Source organism: Sminthopsis crassicaudata, chromosome 6 (genome assembly GCF_048593235.1).
Source record: "Sminthopsis crassicaudata isolate SCR6 chromosome 6, ASM4859323v1, whole genome shotgun sequence".
In the NCBI taxonomy this organism is placed as follows: Eukaryota; Metazoa; Chordata; class Mammalia; order Dasyuromorphia; family Dasyuridae; genus Sminthopsis; species Sminthopsis crassicaudata.
The window spans coordinates 8,064,431-8,090,477 of NC_133622.1; the positions used below are offsets into that span (position 1 = coordinate 8,064,431).

Consider the following 26,047-nt stretch of genomic DNA (forward strand, 5'->3'; position numbering starts at 1 on the left):
CTGGTTTTAGAATTGAAAAGCATAACTTCTCTAATCATGTTTTTAAATGAATTTCCTTTTATTAGTCATGAAAATAAACACGAACTCCTAAATACAAGGCTTTGAAAAAATAGGAAGTGGGATTAAACAGAACATGCTATCTCTTCTTTTCTAGTCTCTTCAAATTTCCTTTTCTTTTCTGAGTTTGTGAGAAATGTGTTTGCTGTAGATAAGCATAATGGAGGCATTCCACAAAGGGCAGAAACAAATGGAAAGAAATGTGAAGAAAGGGACAGGATTAAAGCAGCGTTTGCAAGCAAAGGTAGACCCAGAAATGTTATGACTTTGTAGAGCTTTGCTAAAGATTCTAGAAATTAAGTTTATTAACGAATGATGATTTCTTGAGAGACAGAGGAGCACAGGGGGACAGAGAAACTGGGGAGACCCAGATTTAAGCCCCACTTAGGACATACATGGATAAGCAACACAACCTCTCGGGGCCTTCAAGAGACCGTGACTGGAAGCCGCAGCTGCCACACTGTCTGGGTAGAGAGAGCTTCCTCCCCTCCTCATCCTCCTTTCTGGAAGTTATATGGTCTGATTTCTGCTCATTTTTTCTCCTTTTTGCTAATGCTCATTGGTCTCGCAGGGCTCTTTGTCCCATCACCTGTTGTCTTTCCCGGGACCACATATCCCTCACATCTTCCAACTGCCTCCTCCCCACTGCTCTCAACTCCTACCCCAAGTAAATCTTCCTTTGTGGTTCCTACTGCCTTAAACCATCAACTTCTTTTTCCCTCCCTCATTCACTGAGAAAGTTCTGGTAACAATAGTTTAGACTCACTAGCCTTCCTTCTCACCATTCCCTTCCTCCTCAGCTTCCCACAAGCTAGTTTTTATTCAGTCTGAGTCAACAATGACCTCACACTAGCCCAAGGCTAGTAGAGTCTATCACCTGTGATTCTCATTGACCTCTTAGAGGCAAGAGTATTCTGCCTCCTGCCTCCTGCCTCCTAGATACCCTCTTCCCTCTTGGCTTTCCTGTCTTGACCTGGCTAGTGCTTCTTAATCTTTTACGATTCCTCTGACATTTCCTCCAACACAGTAAAAGGGCAGGTGTCTCCCGCGGTCTCATCCGCCATCATGATCGCCTCATGTACCATGATCCCAAATCTCTCCTGCAGCCCTGCTGTGCCCTCTGAGCCTGGGAACGTGTCCACATGCCCCAGAGCCACCTGACGCTCTCTTCTCTCTAACACCAGCTCCTTCTATTCTGCCACGGTGCCATCTTTTGCTCTTCCTTCTCCCTCCCCCCGACAAACCTTCTTTTGTGAGTTCTGTCAGATACCAATCTGAAAATCCCTAGTAGCAACTTGTTCTCTTGCACAAGGCTGCCATGAATCTTCCTCCTGCTCTCCATCAGATCCCAATCCCCCCATCTTGTCTTCCTGATGGGCAGCTCTACTCCTACCCGTGGGCATCTGATGGGCCATTTCTAGCCCTTTTCTGAAGTATGGTCCATGCTGCTGCCAGCCATGCCCACCTTCCTGATCTTGTCCTGATCTTTTGTACTTCACCACATTTATGCATCTGGTCCCTCAGATCTACACTATGACTCCGTCCTTCTTCCTCTTGGGATTTTTCTCTTTTCAAGCTCAGCTCAGAGATCACTTCCTTCACATAACCTCCTTTCAACCCTTCTATTCCCTCCTTGAGGGATCCTCTCCCTACATTTCTTTTTGACCTTTATTATACTAGTGATCAGCACACAGTAGGCACTTAATAAATGCTAGTTGACTATCAAGAATTACTTATCACAGTCATCTCCAAAAAGGTGGCCCTTTTTCATTCTCTTCTTCCACTAGTTTAAGGAATTTCCTGTTGCAACTCTGAAACCGCAGTACCCTGCACAGAGAAGGCACTCCATTTCCACTAAACAGAATGTACATCATGCTTTACACTCATCCTTCCCTTAATTGATAGTATGAGCATGTTTCGTGTACTACTACTTCTGATTAAATTCTCCACTTCAGCACTTTCAAACAATAGCAAACCAAGAAATATTTATTTGATATTTTGTGCAAGAAAAGTCACTTGAATTCCTTGTGCATGTTCTCCATGCTATATGTGGAGCTGTGAAAATATTTTAAACCAGTAAAAGCAAATGTAACCAAGAGCAGAGCAAATCCTTCACAGATGGAGCTGGAGTTGATTTTATGTATAACTAAAACAAAGTTCCTATTGATTAAGGGCCAGATAATTTATATTGCCACTTAATTTATATTACAAAGGAAAATAGGAGACACAGGGGGAAAAAAAAAGCAAACATACCTTGGGAGAATTTATATTTGTTTTGTGATTTATTAGATGTTTTTCCTGGTGTGCTGGTTGGAGGAGGATTAAACAACTTTTCTTCCATTTTGGCTTCTTTGACATACTGACATGACTTTCCCAATAGCACGATACTATTAAGAATTTTGAGTGATATCAACCTAAAACCAGAAATAAATGATTTTATTTTCTTAAAATGTTCAATATAGTACAAAGCTACAGCATATGATCATTTATAATATCTAGGAAATTCCACAATCGCTATCTGCCATGTTTGTGTAATGACATAATTTTTCTTAAGCAAAGTTAAGCAAAGCAGGGGAGAAGATACTAAAGGAATCAGGCATTAATGAGCCGTCTAGCTTGAGAGATTTACTTACTCTCCTACATAATAAACTTTGGTGGCTCCCTATTACCTCCAGAATCAAATATAAAAATCATTTGATTAGATTTTAAATCCCTTCACAACCATCATGAGTCCTTTGGAACTCATTTAGATTTAAATTTGGATCAGAGTCATTAAGTCTTCACAGTTGATTATCTTCCCTTCATTTTTCTAACCATTCTCGTCGTCTTCTCCTTTTCAAAGATTTCTCATTTTTCTTTTGTTCATTAGCTTAAAAATATACTAAAAGAAAATAGTTCAGAAATTAGAAGATCTAGGACATTTACTAGTCATGTGACCTAACTTCTAGGTTTCTTATCTTTAAAATGGGGACATTACTGATATTTACAAGATATTTATCTTAGATACCCCCATTTTATAGATGAGAAAATGGAGGCTGAGAAAAGCCAAGCCATTTCCACAGGGTCATAGTATGGTGGAGAGGGGGAATTTGAACCAAGTTTTTCTTATAGCATATCACCAGAATGAGGAAAGCCTTTATACAGATCCAACTTGTTACCTAACACGGATCTTTGTTCCTCAGAGTTGCCTGCCATCTGTATACTAGTGATTATAGGATCCCCTTCTTTCTGGTCTCACATCACCAGTTTTTTCCACAAAAACATTTTAACAAGCACAAAGCACACTGATATCAACAAGTGGCCACTTTTGGATGATCTCCCCTAGTCCTCAATTTTGTTTCCTTTCACAGAATCACAGACTTTCAAACAGGGAGACCAATCCATTCCTATGTGGCCATTTTACAGGTGAGGAAACTGATTGGTACGATTTGCCCAATGAAACAGTTAATTTGCCGAAAGCTTAGAACAAAATTCTAATTCCTACTTTGGTGATCTTTCTCCTACACCAGGGGTTCTCAAACTACGGCTTGCGGGGCCAGGTGCGACCTGCTGAGGACATTTATGCGGCCCAGCGGGTTATGGCAAATGGGCTGAGGAGCGGAGACAAGAGTGTGAGCTTTAGTTTTTCCTCTAGTCCGGCCCTCCAATAGTCTGAGGGACTGGCCTCCTATCTAAAAAGTTTGAGGACCACTGTCCTATACCATGTTGTATCTCACCAGGTCACAATCTTGGGAGTCAGGTTGGGACTTTTTCCCCATTAAACTTCTCATCTTCTAATTCATCACCAGGTCCTCCTCATCATTTGCACTGTTATTAATATCTAATCCTTCCTATTCCCTTCCATTTCCACTTCCCCCTCACCTCGTGCCTGTAATGTCACAGCTCCCAACATCCCTGGGGGTTTCCTCAGCACTCTAGCTCCCTGCAGTGTCCCAGACCCTGTCCATCTGGCCTGTCACCTGCAAAGGTCTTCCCCTTCTTCTGCTCCCACTCTGCAACAAGCCCCACAGTTGGAAGGATCTCCACATGCCGGCCAACCACTTCAGGCTGGGACTGAACAGAACAAACTCCTCTACGAGGAGGTGAGACGTTCCGTTGACATCCAGCCAAAAGCTGCTTTTCTGCTGCTCTTCTAGTCCCCCTCCCACGGCTGAAGCTGCCCCCATGTTCTCGGTAAAGCTTCTCTTCTCTATCCAGCATCTCAGCTCACTCAATCTACCTGCACAAAGTCTGCCCCCACCTTAGATGCCCCTCTTGGCCAATTTTGACTCTCCACACTTAAAGGCCGTGACTCATTTGCAGTCTCTCTGTGGGATTTCAGCAGCTGGGGCTCCATCCACCACCCTTTGGGAGCTCTCCACCACGCCAGCCAGTCTTCGTTAACCTTCTGGCCAGGCTCCTGACTTTCTGGACTTCAGGCCCTGCTGTAGGATCTTCCCTTCACCTCCCTTGTAGGTGTGGTCCTCTCCAATAAAATTGTGAGTTTTTGTATCCCCAGCATTAAGTACACAGTAGGTGCTTAATAAATGTTCCTTTCCCTGACTTGTCTATTCTGAATGTTGTATCTTATCATTGTCCTTTCTAAACTGCATTTAGAAACTCAAGGCTCCCAGTGGGTCTGATCAAGGTGCAGTGGAGCAGCATAATCTCCCCCTCGCCCCCCAGTCCTGTTACCCCCCTCCTAAGTCAGTCATGCTTTACACGCTGGCTTTTTGGGAATTCAACCACTCTGTTACTGTGTGTCCTTGAAACGATGTAGGCTTCCTGAGGGCAGAGGCGATTCTGCTTTTGCCTCTGTAGCCCCAGCTATAAAGCACACAGTATGGCTTAGTAAATGTACGTTGACTGCACAGTTGCCTTTGTGTATAATTCGTTCCAGAAACTTGACCTCTTATAGGTTTTTCTTAAGTTTAGGACCAGGAAAGACCTCAAGGGTTCACTTGGGTCTAACCCCTGGATTACATAGTAAACTCCTTCAGGGCAGCGATTCCCAGCACTTAGCCATAACGGCTGGCACATAGTTGACAATCAATGTTAACTGAATGCATGAACTTTACAGCTGAGTGAGGTGGGAGGAGCTGCCAAAGCCAATCCGGCAGGAAGCAGCAAAGCCAGGCTGAGACAAGGTGGCAAACAGGGCAGCAACTGGAGCTGGCCTCGGGGAGCACAGGGTGTGAATCCTGGCTCCTCCCTCACTTTTTAACGAGGACTTTGGACATTTTGCTGCTCTGTTCTGAACTTCCTCACCTGAAAAAGGCAGATGCTCCCTATCATACCCACCTAACACAGGAGGAAAAAAGGATTTTGGAAATCTTAGGGGCACTTAGTGAGTCTATGAATTTTTTTTTTTCTTTTTCTGAGGCTGGGGTTAAGTGACTTGCCCAGGGTCACACAGCCAGGAAGTGTTAAGTGTCTGAGACCAGATTTGAACTCGGGTCCTCCCGAATTCAGGGCTGGTGCTTTATCCACTGCGCCCCCTAGCGGCCCAGAGTCTATGAATTATTACACTGATTACAATTTTTGTGAGCAGGTAAGGTGAAGCTATAATCAAAGCACATTAAGTGTTAATAGTTCCAAATTATATTATAAAGATATAGGTATATGTGTGTATACATATATATATATATATATATATATATATGCATGTGTATATGTACATATGTGTGTGTATATCTCTCTCTACACATACACACACGCACACACACACACACATCTATGTAAAAGATCCTGTGAAGAGGACATATTCTGTGAAACAGAACTCCCCCCGGGCGGGCACTTCTCCAGCGGCAGAGCAGACTGAATGAAGGGCAGCAATCCTTGTACTAACTTCAACGGGTTAGATGTCACACCATTAGCTTACTCAACTACAAAGAAACTCAAGAACGGTTATTCTTACCCAAAATAGAAGAGTATGACACAGGCATAAGACAGGATTCCTTGCACTTTAATTGAGCTTGTTACAACTCTGATGAGCTAACAAAAGATGCAGAGAGAAACAGATCAGTTGTCAGGATGCTGTTTGCAGACCCCAGTCCACCTGCCCCTCTTACTGGCTCCGACCATCAGCTACCCCAGGACAGGCCTCCTCTACACCTGGAGCCATCCAACATGTAATAGTTTCTTGGAGGGGGGATTTTTTGGCTTGCTCAGGCAAACCTGGAATAAGAAGCTTCTGAACGGGTCTAAAACACGCGCAGAGCTCTCAGCAGCACAGAAATGTCCCCATATTTGTGTCCCTTATTTTCAAATGCTTTTTCTTCCATCTCCAGTTAGAAGCCCTTCGAGTTGGTGCAATGGCAACTCAAGGAGCTTCTTGAAATTCTGACTAATATTACAGTCAGGGAAGTGAAGGTGATTTCTTCTTATTGAAAGCTCTTCCTGCTAGAACCAGAGGAAACAATGAACTCTCCCCCTTTTCCTTTGGTCAACTCCCCCTATTTTGCTTCAGCTCTTGTGTTCTGTGAGAGCAGGACCGGAAAGGAAAGAATGATTCCAGAACAGGGCTCTGCTTCCCACAAAACTAAGAAACCTATTTATTTGGGGGGAAGAAACAGGCTGAGATTTTGTTTTTAAGACAGATGGTCAAATGTTTATTTTCTCAAAGGCAGCAGGATCAATAAGGACTGAGTTTTAAAATCTAGTTATGAATTTGCTGATACTCTTTGAAAAAAGATGTAAACAAATATAGATGAGACAACTGGATTTGCTTGATATTCACATATGAGCAAAGAAAAAATGCTTTTTTAAAAAACCACTATGTGCCAGGAACTGTGCTAACTGCTTAACAAATATATCAGTTACAATAAACCCAGGAGATGGGTGACATTACCATTTTACTTTGAAGAAATGGCAAACATTAAATGACAAGTCCAGGGTCATACAGCTAGTAAGTGAACTTGGACCTTTCTAACTCCAAACCTGGTGCTCTGTGCACTCCAGGCTCCCTGGCTACTTCTTTGTAACAATGATGCAAAGCAGAGGGAGGGCAATTTTTAGGTAAATGGAGATAATCTATTTTAGAGTTAAGTTTCATTTCCTCTACACAAATTTTAAGTTTTAAGTCTTCTGACATTTCTGCTAATGATTAAGGATGCATTCTTAAAAGGATCACTGAAACCTAACTTATGCACAACTTAAAATAGGTTCTAATAAAGTTAATTATTCATTTGATGCATTCAGTATATATACATTAATAGAAAAATTGTGTAGAATAAAAAATAATCTTTCTGATTCAAAATTCTTAGTTTCCCTTTTTTGGGGAAGAACTAAAAAACCTGTAATTTCATTGGAAACTCAAGGTAATAATGGCACAAACCTGTCCAAAAATTTTTTTAAACAAATAAGTCAGTGATTAATGTCCAGCCAAATCTCTAAGAGAACTTTTTAATGTTCCAAATCCACACAATCTACATAATTACATTTTTTTCTTTTTTGGTACTTTCCTCTTCATTTGGAAAAGAAAAGTTCTTTCCCCCCATTCTTAAGTAGTAAAAGTTGGTTAAAAATCTATTTTTTTTTCAAGTTAAAAACTAATTGGCTTGGTTTTCTTCCTTGTACTGCCCTTTCTTTCCATTATGACATGAGGCAATTTAAATCAATAATAAGTCTAATTTTATATATTTCCTACTACCACAGCTTTACAACTTTTCACTAAGTTTTAGTGGCTGAGGTTGCTTCCTAACTGGACTTTAAGAAATGTGTTCTTTCTTCTTAGAAAAGTCAGGACTAAAAGACAATCATTTCTCCCACACTATGGTGTCATTTTTTGCCCTAAAAACAGAGGCATAAGAAAGAGAATCACCTCCTCACCACCACGTAACTAAGGAATCCCTATCAATAACATAGGATGCTTTTCTGGAACAATTTTTCCCCCCTTATTATTATTGCTAATCACATTTAAATCTTTTGGAAGAACAGTTTTAGAAGATCATGCAAAAAGAAAATAATTAAAATTTTAGAAATAGTTTAGAAATGACAAAATTTAAAATGTGGATGCTAACTGTCCCAAAAGAAATGAAGGGGTTCTAAGTTTATCTTACACTCAAAGCAATTACTTCCAAACAATCTTGAGCCTTAAGGCAATTCACTTAGTATATGATTGAGCACCTGAAGACATTTCACTTAATGTCTATTCTAATTTCATTTCTACCACACTCACTTGGGGATCTCAAAAAAAACTGGTTCCACTTTCAAAACATGAACTGATATCTCCTTATGATTCTACTCACTCAAATTCTTCTTGGTTTTTGCTCATAGACTTTTTTTTTTTTAAAGGGGTTTAAGATGTCCTTCAACATTAAATTTTCTTGTATTATAAGAGTTCACATCTGGCTTCCCTTCTCTTTCAAAGCAAATTAAATCATAAAACATAAACTCTTAGTACAATTTTATAACAAAATCTTTCAAGATATTATAATCTGGATTTCACAAAAATAAAAATATCAACATATCAGTCAAATGATCCTAACCTAAAGGAAAACTGGTAATAAGTTTAAAATACATCTACCACTACATTTTGTGTTGATTTTTCATTTGGTTTTCTGAGATTCTGTGAATATATAGGAATAGTAGGGAACCCTAGCAAAAGATGCTTATACTCTTTTCCCTTAAAAATGTAAGTGGAAAGAAAGGACACCGAAGATCCACATACAAACAAAAACAGCTATCGTGGCTTGATCTATATTGGGCAGGCATCTCTACTGTCACTTATTAGTTGTATGAATAAATGCTCTTGTAACTTTAAAGCTCCATAAAGCTTCTCATTCACAACAGGTCAATCAAAAGAATATCAATAATTAAAACTTAGATTGTTTCCCTCTAAGCTGTGATTTTATTTTTTTATGTATGATTTCCCAAGTAATGTTGGACTCCTTGAAAGAGTCGTATTGTAACATACTTATTATTAGTCCTTCAGTGGCCACTATTTAATTGGGGGAGTAGAGGCAGAGCCAGTCACAGGTGAAGTCTACTAAACTGTTGAGTTACTCTAGTGAAATTATTGATCGTTGAAGTATCTGAAGTACTAATTCACAATTTCTATTAGAAAAGGGAAAAATGTACATGATACTCACTAAAACAGCCAGTGGAAGAGGAATAAAGCCCATCCTCCGTGCAACAGAATCACTATAATCAGTATATGCCTAAAGAGAGTACACATAAGCAAACTTCAAATTTGTGATAAATGACATTAAAACATTTTATTTTGCAATTACAATTGTTAGTAAATATCAGACAGGTAAAACTTAAAGTAAGAAGATAAGAAACCTTAATGTTCTTTAATAAAACTGGGGAAACAACAAAGATTAAGACACATTTTAAACATAAAGGTATTTACAAGAGAAGATTAAACAAATGAGTATTAATCCTAAAATTGACTCTTCACTTTAGAGCAGGGGTCCTCAAACTACGGCTGTGGGCCAGATGCGGCCTGCTGAGGACGTTTATGCGGCCCGCCAGGTTATGGCAAAATCAGACCCGAAGTGACGTTCGATCTAAACTCGCATTAGCAACGCACACTTCTAGCACTGGGCTGAGGCGGCGGAGACAGAGTGTGAGGTGATTCCGAGGTGAGGTAAGTTCCCAGGCCGGGGTGCATGGTGTGGGGAAGAAAGAGAGATGCAGAAGATGGAGAACTGACGGCCCGCGGCCTTGTAAAGTAACGGAAGCCACCAGAACAGACAGGCGCGAGGGATGTACTGTGCATGCTGCAGGGGGAATATATGGGCTGTGTCTGGTGCACGGGTCCAGTATTACAAGTCCCAGCTTGACTCTATCATTGTCATTATGCTGTAATGACAAAGTAATGGCTTCCTCTCTAGCACATGTTGTGGTACTGACTGCTATTGTTGCCCAGAGTGAGGCTCCTGGTACCAAGCCGTGGCCCTGTATCCATAGTAACCCCATGTCTGGCTGTTGTGGATATCAGTTTTATCATTGTGTATATGTTCTGTAGTTTCATAAAGAGATGGAATATTGCTAACATATGCCATTACCTTATAATAGGTATATATAGGTATTTTACTAATAGCAATTTGGAATCCCTTAGAAATAATGATGTCAAGAAAAAGAAAAATTGACTTGGAGTGTAGGATATTCAAAGAACAGTGGACTTATACTTTTTTATGCAGTACAAGGAAAGAGCTGCATGTCTGATAGCCAGAATATAGTGTCTGTGTTCAAAGAATATGATTTGCATCGACACTATGAAACTCAACACAATGATAAATATGATTGGTTGGAGAAGTGAGAAAAGATAAAATATTAAAACTGAAAAATACATTGACAACTCAGCAAAATATTTTTGTGAAGCAGAAGCAGCTAAATATTTCATCACTGCGTGCAAGTTTTCAAGTTGCCAAGCTTATAGCACGCACTGGCAGACCATTCGTGGAGGGAGAATTTGTTAAAGAATGCCTTCTTTCTGTTGCCAAAGAGACGTGTCCAGAGAAGGCTGATTTATTTAGTACAATGAGCCTTTCAGGACCTACAATTACATGGAGGATTGAAGAAATGGGAGACAATCTGCATCAGCATTTGCAAAACTCCACAAAAAAAAATTTCTATTTTTCCTTGGCATTTGATGAAAGCAATGATGTTCGTGATTCTTAACAACTTCTCATTTTTATTTGTGGGACAAATGATTATTTTGAAGTCACAGAAGAGCTTGCTGCACTGCAAAGCATCAAAGGAACAACTACAGGAGAGGATATCTATGAAAAGGTTTGCCAAACTAGGAATGGTTTGGAGCTGGACTGTGCTAAACTAGCCAGCGTGACAACTGATGGTGCCTCTAGCATGGGGGGGTCTAAGAAAGGAGTAAATGCTCGCATTAACCAAGAGATGGACAAACATAACCATTCTCATCCAATAGCCATACACTGCCTCATCCACCAACAAGCGCTGTGGTATAAATCACTGAAGTGGGACTCTGTTATGAAAATTGTGGTATCTTGTGTTAACTTCATTAGAGCTAATGCAACAAATCACAGACAATTTCAGGAATTTCTGTCTGTCTGAGCTAAATGTTGAGTATGAAGATGTTCTATATCACACAGAAGTCCGTTGGCTGAGTTGAGGGAGAGTGTTGAAACGTTTCTATGACTTACTTCCACCGATTACAACTTTTCTGCTTTCAAAAAACAAAGTAGTACTAAAGCTCAATGATGCAGAATGGAAATGGCACCTTGCCTTTCTGACAGATGTAACAGAGCTACTCAACAATTTCAATATGCGACTTCAAGGAAAGGGGAAGCTCATCTGTGATTCTTCAATCACATGTCAAAGCATTTGAAGTAAAATTAGGCCTCCTCATCAAACAAGTGATGGAGGAAAACTTCTGCCATCTCCCCATAACTCAAAATCTGTTAGCAGAAAAACCACTGATTGCATTCCCAAATAAAACATGTGTGGATTCATTGGAAAAATTGCAAAAGGAGTTCCAATTTAGATTTAAAGAGCTTCATCTCCATGAACAGGACATACAGCTTTTCTGTAACCCATTTTCTATTGACATTGAAAATGTGGATACAATTTACCAAATGGAACTGGCTGAACTGCAGACGCATTCTGAAAGACGCATTCAAGTCAAGCAGCCTTCATAACTTCTATGCATCTCTCCCCTCTGAGACTTATCCTCATCTCAGGAACCATGCACTCAAAATGGCAACCATTTTTGGCAGAACTTATATCTGTGAACAGACTTTTTCTAGAATGAAATATCTGAAATCTCCAACCAGATCAAAACTAATGGATGCACACTTGCATCTCTTGTTATGACTAGCAGTGACAAATATGGAACCAGACATTGACCATCTCATTAGCCAGAAGCAGGCCCATAGTTCCCATTGAAATACCGGCAAGTTTGTTGATTTAACTTTACTTCATTTTAAATATTGTATTTGTTCCTGTTTTGTTTCTTCACTTCAAAATAAGATGTATGCAGTGTGCATATGAATTTTGTTTTTACTATAGTCCAGCCCTCCAAAAGTCTGAGGGACAGTGAACTGGCCCCCTATTTTAAAAGTTTGAGGACCACTGGTTTAAAAATTATAAAGAAATTAAAAAGTTGCCATTTTTCTTGGCTGACATTTCAAACTTCCAAAAGCTTCATCCCAATGCCTTGTGCTGTTATGGAGATGACCGTAAGTTCTCAGGAGTCTGTCTTAGTGCGATGTAAGCAGTTAGACAGATTTAAGGGGGTGGACCTGGCAATGAAATCTGTAACTATCACCTGAAGACCAGCCTACATCAATGCTACTGATTACCAGAAGATTTGTCATAGATGGACAAAAAATTTGTGGTGAAGTTAATTCACAAATTTTGTTTACTAAAGCAGAGAATAGTTTTGATTTAATTTTTAAGTAATATGTTCAAACTGCATTTGATAGACCAGAATTTTTATCAGAAGACATTTTTGATTTAATACTTACATTTTTTTGGCGGCTGCTAACAAGGTCAAAAGCAAGGCTAGCTCTGTACTCACTGTAGACCTAAAAAAATTGAAAACAAAAAATATAACTCTCTATACAGCACGTGGGAAAATTAGCATTTATACCTATTTTCTTTAAATTATATCTGATATAGTAAGAGGCAGAATATTCAGAATATTATTAAATTCACTGATCTTACTCTTGATATTAAATCCACTTCTTGGTTTTGCCCAAAGTATAACAGCCTCGCTGCCAACACAAATGTGCCAGATTACAATAGTTGAATGGCCACTTGAAATGGAAAACAAAATATCACCTTTAATTCTTGTTGATTTTGAGGATAAAACACTGTTGATTTTGAGGATAAAACACTGTGTGCCAGGAAAGGGCTAATTCTTAAAATATGTTTTTGTGTGCAACATTACTAGAGTAGCACTGAACCCTAAGAATAAATATTAAGACCAGAAAATGAATTTTTCTTTTTTGATAACATAATTAAAATTATTAGTTGAAGACATGCAAAAAAGGTGGATGTAGAAGGAATATTAACCAAAGCCCTCTTACTCAAGTTCATCATTTCCCCAATTAATTTCCTTCTAATTGAATATAAATATGATGCTTTTATTTTTATTATATAAAGTTATTAAATCATTTCAAAAAATGTATTTCCTAGATAAAAAGGTATTTGTTGCTAAGGAGCACACAATGTGCATATACACTTATTATCAAGAAATATCAAGAAGCTGAAGATTTCAGGCACTATACTTTAAAATATTTTTAAAAATATTAATTTAGATCAAGATGAACTATTAAGAATTCTAATATCATATGTAAAAATACTAATGCTTAATTGCCTTGAATTTCCTGGGGAAGAATAAGAATAAATATGATTAACATGAAGTAGTTTGAAGATATATATATAGATAGATAGATAGATGTATAAATATATATTTTTGCCAATTTGAACAGCAAACACTAAATCCTTGAAATCTATGAATTTTATTTTGATATAGAGAAAATGTTTTAATTAGAGGAAATTTTTTGCTGTTCTTAAAGCAACAAAGAGGGTAAAAAAGTAAAACTATTCTTTTATAGTATCTGTAAATTGGCATAAAACCTTTTTAAAATAATTAAATATTCCAACACAAATATGTAAAACAAAGTTTTAAATAAACAATACTCAAACAGCAAACTATAGAACTTCACAGTTGAAATTTACCCCATTATCCATAATTATTTTTTACGTCTGCTTTTTTACATAACAGCAGGACAAATGTAAATTCCCTGCTGTTTATTGACTGGATCACATGGCAATATTCATGAAATCACTAAAATGGATAAAATTTCTATATTTGACCTCATTATAAACAGAAGATATGGGAAACCAATAACCCAACAAAAAAAGAATTTCTTTTCCACCATATAATTAACATAGTCACATCAATATGTCCACTTCTAGAAAAGTTAATCATAAAATAAACTTCCCCAATATAATCAGATTCTTTGATAGAAAAACCAAACTGCACAATCTGAGTACAAAAGATGTTATGCAATATTACACTGAAGCAAAAAAGAAAATTGATTTAATCTTTGATTTTAAAAACAGTAAAAGGTATTTCTAATTCTGAGATAAAAACAAATAATTTTCAGTGATACAAAACACCTTTCTTCTATTAGTCTTCATACACTTTATAAAATGTAGTACTACTAAAGAAAAACAGAAAATATTAAAATGCAAGTCAAGCTAAAACTCTCAGATCATTATGGCAAACATACATCTGCGGTAATGTCATTGAATTTGGTGATAAAGGCATGCTTTACAATATCCACAGCAGTTTCAGAGGCAATCACCATGCAGACATCTGGGAACAATACCCAAAGGTGATCTATAAAATTAAGAAGAAAACAAAAGTCAGATAAAACCCTGTGCTTCCATAACAGATTAAAATCTTCAAAGGGAGAACAGCTTTTGCATTTTAACAAAATCAAGTTGCATTTTTAGGAAACATCTTTCCATCGACAAAATTTTCATATTTGAACCCAAATTAAGAACAATCATAATCTGTAGGTTGCTCTACAAATCCTTTGCTGCCACCATCCATCCTCCTCTCACTGTCCAGGTGATTTGTCTCAAGTTCCAGCTGCTCTGTAAGCTGCCATGACTCCCTGCCCCTCTGGTTTCAAACAGAAACTCCTCTTCTTGGCATAAGCATCTTCCATTTGTACTTTTGCAGTGTTCTTATGCTTTCCCTCTCTCCCTGCCACAAGCTCTTCGATGTCTCTGCCTTGGGCTACTTGCAATTCATCCCAGCAGATTCCATCTGCCGTTTCCAGTTCTGAGCGGTACTGGACCATCTATCTCCTCCCTGCCTCCGGCTCCCCCCGTGCCCTCTGGACTTCCTCTTCTCAGTTTTTCTAGCTTCTCAGCTAGTTCTAGGCCCAGGTCCCGCAGGGGGCCTTTGCCGGGTCCCTCCAACTGCTGCTGCCTCACCTCTTCTAAAACCTTCTGTCCATTCCACGTGGCTCTTGCACATCCTCAGTTACTTATTGTCTCTCATCAGAACTCCTTGAGGGCAGAGCATAAGTTTGCTTTCCCGACTCACTCTTAGCAAAGTGCCCGGCACTCAGTACTTAATGAATACTTGGTGTCTGACTGTGGTTTTAACCAAAGGCAGGCCACACAGCCAGCTAAAAACCCGGCGTGCTTCCCACATCACCAGAACAACTTCTGGACATTCATAATCAAAAACTGATGATTCTTCAAGCCCAATTAACAATGTAAGGCAGTGGTCAGAATACAAAGTATAAGGTAGAATTAGGGTTACATCAAAGACCTCATGAATACCTTCTCAAGTATAAACAGACCTTTTTTATAGATACAACTATCAGTGATCTTGACAAATGTATCCAGGGCTTTAACACTCACAAATTCTCTAAAAAACATCCTTTTAACCAATAGTGAGTAAAAATCCAAAAGACAAACCTCCACAAGAAAGCTGCAATGGCCCTCGATGAGCCACAATTTTGAAAAATGGATGCTAAATAAACTGTTTTTCAGTAAGCATGCAATTCCCACAATTCCTTGGACAGGCCAGGGGAACTTTAACTGTGGGATGCTAAGCTTCTGAGCCAAATTTATTCACCATCTCAAGATATATTAACATATTCTGTTACAATGTAATGTTACAGTGAATTGTAGAATTCCAACTACCAAAGATGATTCAGGCTAATGTTGCAATACAAGGAAGATACACTATTGAATTCAACAAACGTTACTAAGCATCTACTCCGGGGACTGCATGGAAATGAAAAATGCTGAAGAAAACCAGTCTGGACACTGGCAGCCTTGAGAAGCTCATCCTCAAATGTCAGTGGGAGGGGAAGGAGACATCGGGAGAGCAGCGTGGCATGTGTGCAGATAAGGAGGCCCCAGGGCGGGCCTTTCTGTAGGGAGGGAAAGAAAGCAAGGGGGGGAACTGGAAGGAAAATCAAACTGAGTCATGGGCCCACAGTCTCGTCAAGTATGATGTTCCTTTCTGGTTAAGTATAATGTTCTAGTAAATGAGGAAGGAGGAAGGATCTCGGGTCATTTCAGTTCCAGACACAGTGAGGGAGAAGGGCCTGCAGGGCTTGGGTTTTGGGGACATTTACATGAAGCTCTCAGTTGATGTCACAGGCATGGATACAATTCTTGAGAGAGAATGTTCAAAGAGAAGTGTGTTGAGGGCAGCCCCACATGGGGACCACCTTTGCTTGGAGTCCCTTAATAATCATGGTTTCTCCCCATCCTTTCAGAGTAGGAGCATTCTGATTCATAAATTGCTTTTCCTCACATTATATTGTCACATCAGCCTAATTCATAAATACACGAAATGAAAAATGCTTAAAACTAAACATGGACTTTGAACACGAGCATGGAAGTGGGGAGACGTGGGAAGAAAACAGGTCAGACTTCTTGGCCGGCCTTGGTCCTTAGCGGTCAGTGATGGCAGCCAGGCGGGAAGGGATCCCGGCCCATCAGCCCTGAGCTGGTTTCCTAACAAGGCAGGGGTGGGTTTTTTGACCTTTTGACAAGAATTCAGGGTCCACGGCTCCCCAAAGTGGAGAGTACCAGGGTCAGCTTCGTTTAAAACCTCCCAGTCTGAAACCCAAAGATGTCTCCTTCCCTCAGACAGACTTGGGAAGCCTCCTAATGGACAAGGATGTGAGAGGGGCTGCTCTTTTCGGCCTCTGAGGCGGCTCCAACATGGCTGAGGGGAGAGAGGTAGCAGTGGGGGTTGGGGGCGTCATCTCCTCGGGGGCCTTAGGCTCCAGACTTGGCCTTTCCCTCTTTCGGATTCCCCAAGGTTGGTGCCATTTGGAGCTAAAGCCTCTCAAGGCTTGACGGTGGCGACCCCTGGTGGAGCTTTCCTGAAGTGCCAGCGCCAGGAGCCGAGGAAGAGAGGGAGCTAAGGGGGCTGTGGGGAGGGCGGAAGGGAAGGGGAACCTGGGGGGAGCCCCCGCTGCATCTTCCTCACCCCAAAGCCGTCACTTCAGGGGTGGGCAAGGACTCTGTCACAAAGGCACTGCTAAAGTGCCGGAGAAGCACCTGCCAGGCTTGAACCGGGTGAAGTCTGAACTGGATTTCACATGGACATAAATTAGATAAAGCTGAAAATGCATTTTTAAAAACTAAGTAATTCCTCCCATTTTAAAAAGTTTTATTTCAAAAGTAAAACGAAACTCCATCATAGCTGATCAATGTTGAATTACCTGGATTCCAAGAAAATTGTTCCATGTTCCTTAGACATACTATTAGCAAGAGCACATAATTCGTGAATCGTTCCTTAATATCTAAAAATGAAATATAAAGAACGCGTTTAAAATTTGTTTCAATAAATAGTTATTAAACACTTATTATGCCCAAGATAATGAGAAGTGTCATAAGAGCTTTAGTCTGACACTGGGGGTCAAAGAGTGAACCTTGTATAAAACATGAATTACCTTGGATGAATCAACCTTATTGGAGAACAATTTTCTCACCTCTAAACATAATATGTGGAATACCCTCTTACTCTAAAATTAACTGCTATATATTTTCATTTCCTTCACAGGCTAATTGTACACTATTTCAAAGTCCAGTTCTTCTTGTGCAGCAAAATAACTGTATGGACATGTAGACATATAGTGTATTTAACTTATATTTTAACATATTTAACATGTATTGGTCAACCTGCCCTCTGGGGGAGGGGGTGGGAGGAGAAAAGTTGGAACAGAAGATTTTGCAATTGTCAATGCTGAAAAATTACCCATGCATATATCTGGTAAATAAAAAGCTATAATTAAAAAAAAGAAGAAGAAGAAAAAGTTTAACTGTTATAACTGGGGGGGTCTGGTAAAGGTTTAAAAATTAAGGTTCTGACAAAGTTATAAACAAGCCAGGTTGTTGAAGTTTAATCTACATTATTGATGTTTCCTTCATCACTTTATGGAAGCTAGACAATGAACAGCATATAGAAATGGAAGTTTTAGTTGCATTTTATAAGAATCAGGCTGTTTGGTTCATAGGAATCATGTCCTCCCCCTTTTCAAGGCATTCCCATGCCCTCTGCCCACTAGGCTTCCAGCTGTACCAGCACAGTCCCAAGGTAAGTGATACATCCATTACTGCTTCCCTTTCTTCCCCCATCACTCTTGTTGTTAAAGTTGTCATTTCAGTCACATCTGACTCTCTGTGACCCTGTGTGGGACTTTCCTGGCAAAGATCCTGGTGGGGTTTGCCATTTCCAGTCACTCTAGAAGAATAGCAGGAACAGCAGCAGGCTGGAGCTGACCGACACCCAGAATGCTCTTCCTGAACAGCTGCACCAATGGCCCTGACACTTCCACTCCTCCTAAGCAAGAGGGAGTCTGGCCCTGCACCTCTAGCACTTGCCTTAAAACACTCTCTGGAGGATGGGCACTTTATTTTTCAATGGTCAGCCATTACTACCCACTATCACAATTTCCCTCCATTTCTTTTTGTTCCAACTCCTATATCAATCAACTTCCAGCCAGAGAGGAGAAAACAATCCCTTATCTCCCGTTCTCTCGTTCCCTGTCAGGTCCTTTAGTCTTTTTTGACCAATAAGCCTCTGTCCATAACTTTTCTGAAGTTCGTTCATTAAACAAACATTTAGGATTTAACAACTGTGGAGGCCCCAGACGTTGCTATTGCCATAAAAGAGACATGACTTTATAGAGATTTCCACTGAAGGTCAGCAGCTGCTGTACCATTTATGATTTAGAGTTGACCCAAAGCATTAAGGACCTTAAGAGCTTTCCTATGAGCACATAGGCTATTTTGTATCACAGGTTTTCCTGCTCTGAGGCAGGTTCTCGATCTACTATACACCACTGCCTCTTGTGGAATACAAAAATGCTGTAAAAATATATGAAGTATGATGTAAAAGGGGAAAAAGGCTTTGGATATACTTGGTGATGCATAAGAACAAGATTCTTCAAGTTCAACTGATAGTTCCAGGGAAGATGGCACTGGAAATAGATGGAAAACCCAAGAATCCAAGGTATATTTTGCCTGGTAATCTTATCAGCTCCCATATCTCTGGGAGAATGATTCTCAGACTTCTTTATCCATCCCTGACCACATTTCTACCCTTCAGTCTCTCCACTCCAAATGCCCAAATGTGCCACAGACATCTTAGACTGCACGTGTCCAAAACCAAACCCGTACAAAGGACTTGAGAACTAGATCATGTGAACCTGTCTTTTCCCATTCTAAATCCCTATAAATGCTAGCATATACAGGACTACTCCACAGAGAGATAGGATCATTCTAGGTTCCTTCTTTTTATGATTGCAGGTGACTTTGTCATGCCAGTAGGGGAAGCCTTTCCCTAAGGGCCACACAGCCCCCTCCTTTCATGTGATGCACGGAAGCATCAGCCCATGTAGCCCTTTCCCATGTCCCCATTTGTCGACCCTGCTACAAAAATGGGTAAGTCCCCACATGATGCATTTATAACTTGCGAGGCTTGCTCACAATCGGAGCTATTCAGAAGTAAAAAAGGCTGCCTCAGGAGGCTGGGTTTTAGCTCATTAGAGATCTTTTGTCCAAATACTACAAAACCCTTTAGCTAGGTATGCTTTTGAGGAGATTTTTTTGGACCAGATGATCTATTATGTATTTTCCATCAAATTCTGGGAAGGAAATCTCCATTCTTTTAATTTATTCAGAAGTTATAGCACACAAAGCTGTATGGAGACTTCTAAATCACAATGAAGTAAGGCATTTACTTCAGTTAAATCTATATTACTGAAATGTATTTTTATATCAGTAATATGCAGTAAGTGAAATTAAACAGATATTTAAATAAATAGTGAATGAATGAAACTTCGTTCAAAACAATTGGGACTTTCCTTAAATAAAGCTTTGGTAATATATTCAAGTGCTTTTGTAAAGAGCATGTGCAGTTTTAATGTTTTTGTCTTTTTAAGAAGGAGAAAATCATTATTAACCTATAAAATTATTAACTTCGAGTGAAAGATTTCCCCAGGGAAAACAGTTATTTTAAGTGTCATATAAAAGGAATGGCTAGAATGGGGACAATATTGACTTTTTTTAGTGGACTTTTTCTTTTGGGGGGGTGAGGTGAAGTGACATTTCCAAATGGTCACTCTAACAAATGTCACCATGTACCAGATATACTTTTGCTTCATGCACAATCATAGAATTTTAGCATGAAAAGAAATTTTGGAGGCAACTAGACCAATGTTCCACATAATGCAGTAATTCTCTCTTCAATGTCTCTGAACAGGAGATGTCAAGTGACATAGCAATAGAAATTATTTTACACAGGAGACACTACAATTTTGTGAGTATTTCTAAAATTTCCATACATGGAAATTTTCTGACTGAGCTTAATTATGTTTAACTTTGATTTAAATCTGTACACTTCAAAAACATCATACTTAATTGCTATAATGTATTATCTTGAAAGGTAAGCCTTGTACATGACTCATTTTTACACTCATCTGTAATAATAGTGGTTAATGATGCATTTTTGCCTCATGGCTCAATGGGTAAATTAAGCAACTATGGATCAATAGACATGTACTTTCATAGCTGAATGAGAAAGAACAGTATAATTTAAAAGCTAAGACAAAACTAGTTTTTAAAAAGAAAAATAAAAGAAAAAGCTTAAAAAGGATTCCAGAGTAAAGCCCTAAAAGGAAGGTGTGCAATGAGGAAAGCCGGCACAGTGTGCAGAGCAGAAAGGGGCCTCAAGGATCAAGTCACATGCCCACTTTACTGACAAAGCCATTGAGAAACAGAGAGATGCAGTAATCTGCTCAATGTCACCTGGGAACCAACTAGGGAACCAACTAACAAAGCCAGGACTTGCATTTTGGAGAAGGCAACCAAGGACTTGAGTGCATGTATGTGTTTGGCCACCCCATGCAAGGCTAGAACAATGGGTGGATCCAGCAGGCTCTGGAGCTCCACTTGGGAGGACTCTGTAAAGAAGAAGAGTGTAGGACCCAGCCTCTGATAGCAGGTCTCAGCCTGCTTAGCTAGAAGACCTGGCTCAGATGGTTAGCAAAGTCTAAGGAAAAGGGCCAAGCCATTAAGTTCCCAGAAAAAAATCAAAGATTCTCGGAGGTAGAAGGGACCTTTCTGCCCATCTATCTCAAACTATCTCTGAACAAAATTCCCCTCTTCATCATGTTACATTAGACTTTCAGTAGTCATTAGAAAGGTCTCTAGAGGGACCACAGTGCACAGGATGCTGGGCCTAGACTAAGGAAGACTCCTCTTTCTGAATTCAAATATGGTCTCAGATACTTCCCAGCTGGGTGACCATAAATAAGGAACGTCACTGTTTGCCTCAGTTTCCTTATTTGTAAAATGAACTGGAAAAGGAGATGGCAAACTAGTCTAGTATCATTGACAAGAAGATCCCCGATGGGCCCATGGAGAGTCAGCCAAGACTGAAAACCATCAAATGATAATAAATCCATTAAAAAACATGCAAGACTATCCTAATGGAACTTCAGTGACTATCTGGGACCCAGGGATTATACGTACCACTATTGGACATTTGAAAGAGATTGTTCTTCTCAAACTTCTTAAAAACGCTTCCTTTTATTTCAACAAACTGTAATTTCAAACAAAATGAAAGGATTTACAATCATATCAACAATTTTCACTGAAATTTTAAATAGAACTATCTTAAGCTATGATTTTAACATGGAATTTTTGAAAAATAATGAAATTTTAAATTTAATTTAACTTCCTTTAGAATTATAGCAATAAAATTGTGAATTCTAACTTATCATTTATCACAATATTGCTTGAAGTTATAAAACATTCTCCTTCTACTTACATTATTAGACATCATAATAGTAAGCAGTGATTTGTTGTGAGAATTAAAAGCTACATTGAGAGTTGTTGCTTGAACCATAATAAGAATTGCATGCAGAACTGTCAATACTGATGTTAAGGAAAAAAATATTGTTTCTATGTCATCTTAATAAGGACATAGTGTAAAATATTTTCAAGACATTTTATGAAGAAAAAAGAGAGGATCAAATCTCTAATTCTTAACCAGATTTCCTTTTCTTCATAATTCCATACTGGATGGTTGATAAACATGACACTTGCAGATAAATATGGCACTTGTAGAACTTGGATTTAAAAAACAAACAAATCCAAAACCTTAATGTCTGTCCATTTAATTGTGCTTAAATGAGAATTCTAATTACTGTGCAAACAGAAGCTTGGAAGTCAATATTAAATCACAAGTTAATACTCCTAATTCATATATTTTTCTTACTAAAAGGAATTAATGAGAAAAAATTAACCTAGATATCATTCTGCATTTCTCCTAAATAATATTTGATTTTCTCTAGTCTTTTGTGAAGGCAGGATAATTGATTTTTTAAAAAGTCTCTAAAATCAGCTGGTTTCCTTCCCTATGTTCTATTATAAAAGTACAATGCCAAAGACTGCACAAATATTCATCTTTTAGAATACTTGCGTCATCTTAGATTGTCACTGTCCCTGTCACAAGTGAGTGCTAATTCTGACATAGCAATTATTTTGGAATAATTTTTTAAATTAAGTATTTAATAGTTAATGTTTCTGTCTCTAAAATTATGAATTCCTTATTAGAGTGAAAAAACAAAATGTCATTTGTGAAGATGATTTTTGTGGAAATCAGAAGTAAAAACTATTACTCTTTGTAACCTGTACAGCGTATCCTAAAGTACTCTGGTGATCATCCTTCCCATGTTGGACACGAGAGCATGACATTTACATGTTTAGTTTGTTCTGAATTGGCCTTTCCCAATACAAACTCTCACCAAAAATCAGAACAGGTTGGGAACTGACAGAAACAATCCCCGCCTCTCCCCAGTGTTAGATACAACATGACTCAGGAGATGAACAGGTAGTTATGGAGTCAGGGAGACTTGAGTTCAAGTGCCATCTTTGAAGCACAGGCTAGTTCTAATTCTAGGTTTACATAAGTTGTAGATCTGAATCAGGGAAAAGGGTTTTCATACTGGTTGTTTTCCATATTGATGCAATCAAAACCTCCAACAAGACTATGATAAAGCTTGAGACTAAGAAAATCTTAAAAATGTCTCACTCCACCCCTCATATTTCAAACTCAAGAGTTTTATCCTCCACACTCCCCCAAAAGAGGTAAACAGATGAATGAAAATAGGACTAATTATAACTCTGAGGCACATATATTCAAAATAATCTGTTTAGAAATGACACTGTTATTGCAGTTTTTCATATTTTTGTATATCCTTCTCTGAAAAACAAAATGAAACAACATCTCCCTCTGTCCCTCCAAAAAACTCTGAACAGCACTTCCATCTCATCAATATGTTGTTCTGCATACTAAAGCAATTTCAATACATTTACAAAAAAGTTACAGTGGAAGTATTCTGTCCTGGAGTTTGATTCTGTTCATTGCATTTTCATAATGAAATCTCTTGTTTTTTATTTATTTCAAATTATTCTTATAAAGCATTTCAAAGAATTGTGAGGATAAAAATGCTCATTATAATGATTAAAAATTATTCTTTTAGAATTCTAATGCATCTAGTTCCTGACAAGGAAATAGTAATCTTTAGTTGTATATAATAAATAGGGACACAAATTAATGTTTGTAATTATTTACAACTGTGTATCTAAGTGAATAAATTTAATCAATAAGTACGGAGTTTCTAGAAATTTTAAAAGGATACAGACATAAAGCACAGCCATGAAAAAATGAGGAATCAAACCAATATGGGCTCTTTTTCTTTCTTTAGGTTCTGTTGCTGTCCAATAAAGAGCATCTAAAATATCTTGGCCAAATGATGAAAACAAGCGATCAGCAACCTGAGGGACATTAAAAACAAAACAAAGTGTTTCACTTAGTAGTCACATCAATACACTGCTGAAGTATAACACCAAAATGGCCCAAGCCAAAGTGCAAAAACGTTTTTCATCTTAGAGAACGTCTCAACACCTATATCCATTAACAAATGAGAATATATCCAAATACAGGGGGAAAATCCAAAACGTGTTCCATCAGTTTAAATCAAACAGAAATCCTTCAGATAAAGGCAAATGATCAAATTCATCCAATTCAAAATGTATTTCCTAAGTAATTATGTGCAAAAATGGTGTTAGCTCATGCCCCAAATCCAAAAAGAGTATTATACTGGGAGCCACAGCACACACACAAACATGTAAAGAAAGAGATAGCATTTAAAGACCTGGGAAAATAAAGAAAGGCTTCCCAAAGGAGGCAGCCCCTGAGCTGAGCTCTTTTAGAGCTCAGCTCAGGGCAGGATGTTCTAAAGCAGTGGTCCTCCAACTTTTTAAATAGGGGGCCAGTTCACTGTCCCTCAGACTGTGGGAGGGCCAGACTATAGTAAAAACAAAAGCTTATACTCTGTCTCTACCCCTCAGCCCATTTGCCAAAACCCGGCGGGCCGCATAAACATCCTCTGTGGGCAACATCTGTCCTGCAGGCCGTAGTTTGAGAACCCCTGTTCTAAGGGATGGCAGCTAGCTTTGCCGAGCTGTGAGAGTGCCAATAGGCATTCTCCTCTGCCAACACTGGAAGATGGAGTCCTTATTTGTGTATGGCTCTCTCCTATAACCTAATAACTGGTTGAGGTCTTCCTTCACGTGGGGGTTCTATTACAGCTGCCTCAGGATGACTTTGCCTCCCATTTGCACGGGGCTGTCTGCACATGGGAAGATGAGGGAGTCCAGTCCTCTGCCAGGTTTCTCTGACTGTACGGCCTTCCCAAATGAGACTTACTGTGATTGTTTACACTAAGTAGCACAAACTATTTAGCAAATAATTATCTCAGCTGAATTAAGCAAGAACACGAAATCCCCTATGCTCCATCATTTGAATCTGCTCTGAAGGCAGGCAGGCAGGCAGATCCCAGCCCCCTTTCCCCATGTGCAGTGCAAGCTGCAGGCCAAGGGGATTCACTTCCAAACAAGGGAGTTAAAGGAGTCTGAAGAAGCACCGGTGACTTACCACAAACAGGGATGGTCATTTGTTTCTCATAGAGAACAGATGGGAACAGATTGATTGTGACTAAACTACAAGATTACTTTCTACTGCTTATGTGTGAATGTAACAAGCCAAGGGCAATGGGGCCATCCCCACAAAACTGGGCAACTCGCCGGCCTTCAGTACAAACACATTCCCGACCATAGATGATGACGTGAATGAATTATTCAGATGACCTAAGACTGCCGTCCCAGCCCCTGAGCCATTGTCAGGAGCGAATCTCCTCGTTACAAGAACTTAATCCTTTCTAGCTACCCTTCAGCAGAGTGACATTCACCCACCTCAGCATCTAAAGTAGGACTTCTGCCCTGGTGCCCAAGAAATTTTCAAAAAAATGTTGTCAAACATATTTCAACATCATTGCTTTCCTTTGTAATACTATACATTTCATTTTATATACTTAAAAACATTATGATGAAAAGGGGTCCATGATACAAAGCTTAATGAGCCCCACTCTAAGAACCAGGAGAACACTGTACAGCGTAAGAGCAAGATTATGTGATGATCAACTGGGATGGCCTTGGCACTTCTCAACAATGTGGTGATTCATGGTCATTCCAACAGACTTGGGATGGAAAATGCCATCCACACCCAGGGAAAGGACTATGGAAAACTCTTGGGAATTGTCTCCATAGAGAACGATGGGGAATCAAAACATAGAATTTTCACCTTTTGGAGAGTTTACTTTTTTTCATGTTTTTTTTTCCTTTTGTTCTGATTTTTCTTTCATAATATAACAAATATGGAAATATGCTTTAAAAGACTGTCCATATATAACCTATATCACATTGCCTGTTGTCTTGAGGAGAGAAGAGGAAAAGAAGAAAAAAAAAAAGTGCCAGCACTCAGAATCTCACAAAAATGAATGTTGGAAACTATCTTCATATGTAATTGGAAAAATAAAATACTACTGAAAAAAAAAATAACCCAGGATCTAAAACAAGTCTCTCTATATCTTCTGTTGGCTCAGCCTGTCCAACTCTTTGA

The 26,047-nt window shown here is 39.0% G+C and overlaps 1 protein-coding gene across 1 annotated transcript in view; it reads right to left on the bottom strand.

The window, feature by feature from the left end:
- The window catches only part of TAPT1 (transmembrane anterior posterior transformation 1), a 78,470-nt gene that overhangs the window by 2,636 nt on the left and 49,787 nt on the right, over positions 1–26,047 (bottom strand). The window contains exons 5-13 of the mRNA XM_074276042.1: positions 23,727–23,862; positions 21,851–21,948; positions 21,553–21,622; positions 17,238–17,318; positions 14,262–14,371; positions 12,486–12,545; positions 9,129–9,197; positions 5,954–6,030; positions 2,311–2,471 (exon numbers count right to left, since the gene is read on the bottom strand). Coding sequence (XP_074132143.1) covers positions 2,311–2,471; positions 5,954–6,030; positions 9,129–9,197; positions 12,486–12,545; positions 14,262–14,371; positions 17,238–17,318; positions 21,553–21,622; positions 21,851–21,948; positions 23,727–23,862 — 862 coding nt within the window. The remainder of the gene's footprint in view (positions 1–2,310; positions 2,472–5,953; positions 6,031–9,128; positions 9,198–12,485; positions 12,546–14,261; positions 14,372–17,237; positions 17,319–21,552; positions 21,623–21,850; positions 21,949–23,726; positions 23,863–26,047) is intronic.